The sequence below is a fragment of the Diaphorina citri genome, unplaced genomic scaffold, assembly GCF_000475195.1.
Source record: "Diaphorina citri unplaced genomic scaffold, Diaci psyllid genome assembly version 1.1 scaffold795, whole genome shotgun sequence".
Taxonomy (NCBI): Eukaryota; Metazoa; Arthropoda; class Insecta; order Hemiptera; family Psyllidae; genus Diaphorina; species Diaphorina citri.
The window spans coordinates 36049-41119 of record NW_007378227.1 but is presented as its reverse complement, the minus strand read 5'-3'; the positions used below and the strand labels follow the sequence as shown (position 1 = coordinate 41119).

Here is a 5071-nt window from a genome sequence, read left to right as displayed (position 1 = left end):
TCACTTTACGAAGAAGATTCAAATTGGTACGAATTATATTTTATTCCAAATACGAAGAAGATTCAAATTGGTACGAATTTTATTCCATAATACGAGGGAATGAAGAGTGCTCTGCAATTTTAAACGGAAATCTTCGCGAATTTTTCGCGGGAACAAGGTAATTTTGTGACTATCCGTTTTTATAGGTGAGATTTTTTGGTAAATTTTTGTCCGAAGGTGTTTTTTGTAGGCACATTTTTGTCTCTAAAAGATTTCAGACATGTGATTTTCAATAAGTGTTAGTCTCAAAAAGTGAATTTTCGTTACTTTTTTGTCTGAGGTGTGTTTTTGGTAGGCACATTTTTCTCTCTGAAAGATAGAATGTGAATTTTCAGTACGTGTTTGTCTCAAAAAGTGCGATATTTTGGGTACAGTACGTTTTCGTCTAAGAAGAAGATTTAAATTTTGTAATGTCTCTGACTTTTGGTATGATTTTGTCTGAAGAATATGGTTGGACTTGGTACGTTTTTGTCTGACGAAGATAGATGGGACTTTTTTAAATAAAATTTTGTCCGAGTATAAACTTTTTTGTGACGAGTTAGATGGATTCATTTTGGAGCCTCTTTTGGCAGTCCCTTGTTTTGTCAAATTAGAAGTTGTTGTTTGCTACAAGTCCCGTGTTTTGTCAAATTAGAATGTTTTCCTTCAAAAAATTTCGACAGTGTCTTGTCCTTGTTTCCAGATGTTTCCTTCGATATTTAATATCAGCAAGATAATATTGTCTGGTGACTTCTGCACAAGTACCGTCTGGTGTTCATGAGTAAAAAAATACGGAGTTTGCTACAAGTCCCGTGTTTTGTCAAATTAGAATGTTTTCCTTCAAAAAATTTCGACAGTGTCTCGTCCTTGTTTCTAGAAGTTTCCTTCGATATTTAACATCAGCAAGATAATTGTCTGGTGTTCATAAGCAAAAAAATACGGGTGTCTCAACAGTACATCTGATACACCATTTGCATTCTGTCCCTTTTCCATGCCACCCTGTCCATTGTTTACATTTGTTTAACACGTTGAGGTCCGTGTTGTTTTTTAGTCAGTGCAGGAGGTTTGTTGATAGTTGAATCAATCTGATAACGTATCAGTGTCCTCTGATAACGTATCAGTGATTTGGAATGCTGAAGGCTCTAGTTCGATTCCGGGGGGGGATTGAAAAATTTCACACTGGTTTTCCTATTAAATTTAGGATATTTTTATTTTTCCAATATATTTTTATTATTATTATTTTTTTTTCAAGAGGTTTGACAGAGAGAATTGGAACTGCTAAGATATTATCGTCCCGAAATCGAAGAGAGAATGAAGACAGGATAGGAAAAAGCCTGCCGTTCCGAGAAGGAACATTATTAGGATAAAATCCGCCCCGGGCGGTAATCGAACCCGTGACCTAGCGCTTACAAGGTAGACGCTCTACCAACCAAGCTAACTAGGCTGACTCACTGTTTTTTTTTTCTTCGACACTGACAGCAATTTCTTATCAGTGGAAATCTTACTGAAATCATCTCCTAGGTCTCTCGCTTCAGTATGTGACTTTTCTCTCGTGACAACTAGACTTTAGTCAAACTGCTTCTCCTGTGGAAGTTTGGCAACTCGTTAGTCCTTTTAAACCAAGAAACACTTTTCCACAGTAAGCTTATCAATAGGAGCAAGGTAAATCTCGGGTTTCATTTGCTTTACTCCCCGTATGAATGTTCGGCTGTGATGTATAACTTGATTGAGTTGTACGTGAAGGGGGAAAGGATGAACCAGGCGATCATGAACGTGTACAGGATGTTCTGTAAGAAAAGCGGGTTTTGTCCGGCCATCACCTATGTACAGCTTAAGAAATAAAGTGACCTTTTTTACGACCCTGTTTTTTGTTTGGAAATTTTTGAGTTTTTTCTTTTCTCTTTAAGAGATTTTTTTTACAGCTTGAGAAATAAAAGGTTTTTTACGCCCTGTTTTTTTGTTTTTAAAATTTTGATTATTTTCTTCTTTTCTTTTTAGATTAGAGATTTTTAGGTTTGATAGAGGGGACTGTAACTGCGGAGGTTTTTTTGTCCCGAAAGCGAAGTGAGAAGGAAGACAGGACAGGAGAAAGCCAGCCGTTCCGAGAACGGACCTCACCTATTTAGGATTTTAAGAGGAAGTAAAATAGACCCTTTTTGTGGGGCTTGTATTTTTTAAGTTATTAACTTTTCTTTTTTTTTCAAGCAAATTTCACTAACCAACCTCCATCTCTGTGCTTGGAGTTCGGGGTGCACTCAGCCTCGTGAGGACAATTGAGTAGCTACTTTAATCGAGTAGCGACCAGTGGCGGCATTACTAGAGTAGAAAGAAAAAGTATATGATAATGTCATAAATGGTAAAGGAGGCTCTTAGTAATGCTGTGATATCCACAAAAATTTTGAAGAAGCTCTCAGCTTCACCACAAAGAAATCATGATTTAGATTTTATTTAATTCATGGGTGTCATCTCTTCTTCTTCGATCAACCAACCAACCAACCAACCAACCAACCAACCAATCAATCAATCAATCAACCTATCAATCAATGTATTGTACCTATTTAAATTTTGACAAATTGTCAACACATTACAAAAATAGAAATAAAATAAAAAAATATATAAAAAAAATTAAAAATCAGAGCATTAAATTATCTTTTTTCTTTCTTCTTCAACAGGTCAACTTCTTCTACGTACTCGATGAGAACGAAGTCCTGACGGCGCATGCGCAAAAGGTGCTCAAGTATTACGTGCGCGCCGGCTATAATGTGTTTCTGGTGCGCGTGTGTCATACGCAGTTTGTACGCGCAGATGCGCAAAAAGACGGAAGGCTCATGGAGGGAGCGCAAGAAAGTTCTGTGGAAGGTGCGCAAAAGTTCTGGTGCGCGTGTGTCATACGCAGTTTGTACGCGCAGATGCGCAAAAAGACGGAAGGCTCAAGGAGGGAGCGCAAGAAAGTTCTGTGGAAGGTGCGCAAAGAGACGGAAGGTTCGTGGAAGGAGGGCGAAAGGACGGAAGGTTTGAGAAAGAAGAAGCGTTGGGAGATAATCGTTTGGAAAGTGGAAGTATTCTTGAAAGATTTGGAAATTCCAAAGGAGACCTGAGAAATGATATTTTAGGGGATAAAATGGACAAAGAAGACCTACACAGAAATGTTGTAGGGAATCTCGACAAAGAAGACCTAAAAGACCTTGTTTTGGAGAATAAAATAGACACAAAAGAAGATCTAAGGATAAAATGGACAAAGAAGACCTACACAGAAATGTTGTAGGGAATCTCGACAAAGAAGACCTAAAAGACCTTGTTTTGGAGAATAAAAAAGACACAAAAGAAGATCTAAGAAACAATGGCTTGGGGAACAAAATTGACACGAAAGAAGACCTAAGAAACTATGTTTTAGGGAAATTTAACGCCCAAGGAGACCTGAAAAGTAATGTAGGGAGAATCGACACCAAAGGTGACTTAGAATCGAGAGAATCCGCTAAAGGAGGTCTGAATATTGAAAGAAATTCCCTAGGAAACCAAAAGGAAGTTGGAAGGAATGCAGATAACCAAATAGACAGCAAAGACAATCTCTCCACTCGAGACGTGGAAACCTACGACGCGCAATTCAAGAAAGAAATCCAGTCGCGCTTCGAGCGCGACACGTCACGGGAAATGTTCGAGCGCATCCGAGCGCTGTTGGGGCGCAACCGCACGTTCGCGCAAGACGCGAGGCAGTTCCGAGAACCAATCACCTCGATGGAAATTACCACCGAGGCGGACACAGAATTGAAGAGGGTCCAGTTATGCACCTGTCCGCGATGTTCCGCGAAAACGAAGGGTAAAAGCGCCTTCTTCGAGAGAAAAAGCTCTCTTCTCCACTCAAGACGTGGAAACCTACGACGCGCAATTCAAGAAAGAAATCCAGTCGCGCTTCGAGCGCGACACGTCACGGGAAATGTTTGAGCGCATCCGAGCGCTATTGGGGCGCAACCGCACGTTCGCGCAAGACGCGAGGCAGTTCCGAGAACCCATCACCTCGATGGAAATTACCACCGAGGCGGACACAGAATTGAAGAGGGTCCAGTTATGCACTTGTCCGCGATGTTCCGCGAAAACGAAGGACAAAAGCGCCTTCTTCGAGAGAGAAAGCTCCCCTTTGGAGGGGAAAACCGCCGGTTTAGACCCCTCCGATGATGTTTTGGCCAAAGTTATCTCTTTCAGCATCAACTACCGCGAGTTTCTTAGGCATACAATGGTGGAGAAGGCTTACCAAGAGGGTGTTTACGATATGAATTTAGTCAAACTGCTTCTCCTGTGGAAGTTTGGCAACTCGTTAGTCCTTCTAAACCAAGAAACACTTTTCCACAGTAAGTTTATCAATAGGAGTAAGGTAAATCTCGGGTTTCATTTGATTTACTCCCCGTATGAATGTTCGGCTGTGATGTATAACTTGATTGAGTTGTACGTGAAGGGAGAAAGGATGAACCAGGCGATCATGAACGTGTACAGGATGTTCTGTAAGAAAAGCGGGTTTTGTCCGGCCATCACTTATGTACAGCTTAAGAAATAAAGTGACCTTTTTTTACGACCCTGTTTTTTGTTTAGAAATTTTCGAGTCTTTTTTCTTTTCTCTTTAAGAGATTTTTTTACAGCTTAAGAAATAAAAGGTTTTTTACGCCTTGTTTTTTTTGTTTTTAAAATTTTGATTATTTTCTTTTCTCTTTAGATTAGAGATTTTTAGAGGTTTCTGATAGAGGGAACTGTAACTCCTGAGCTCTTATCGTCCCGAAAGAGAAGGTTTTTTTTCTTTTTAGGTTTGATAGAGGGGACTGTAACTGTGGAGGTTTTTTTTGTCCCGAAAGCGAAGAGAGAAGGAAGACAGGACAGGAGAAAGCCAGCCGTATATTATACATGGGCTCTGCCCGTTGATTTGTTAAAATCTAAAAAAAAAGCCGTTCCGAGAACGAACCTCACCTATTTAGGATTTTAAGAGGAAGTAAAATAGACCCTTTTTGTGGAGCTTGTAATTTTTAAGTTAATAACTTTTCTTTTTCAAGCAAATTTCACTAACCTC

At 39.7% G+C, this 5071-nt stretch overlaps 1 protein-coding gene across 1 annotated transcript in view; it reads left to right on the top strand.

The window, feature by feature from the left end:
- The window catches only part of LOC113468624, a 28420-nt gene extending 23815 nt beyond the window's left edge, over positions 1–4605 (top strand). Inside the window, exons 3-6 of the mRNA XM_026825698.1 lie at positions 2691–2877; positions 2928–3238; positions 3349–3869; positions 4153–4605. Of these exons, the coding sequence (XP_026681499.1) occupies positions 2691–2877; positions 2928–3238; positions 3349–3869; positions 4153–4567 (1434 nt within the window). The 3' untranslated portion in view covers positions 4568–4605. The remainder of the gene's footprint in view (positions 1–2690; positions 2878–2927; positions 3239–3348; positions 3870–4152) is intronic.
- The last annotated feature ends 466 nt before the right edge of the window (positions 4606–5071 follow it).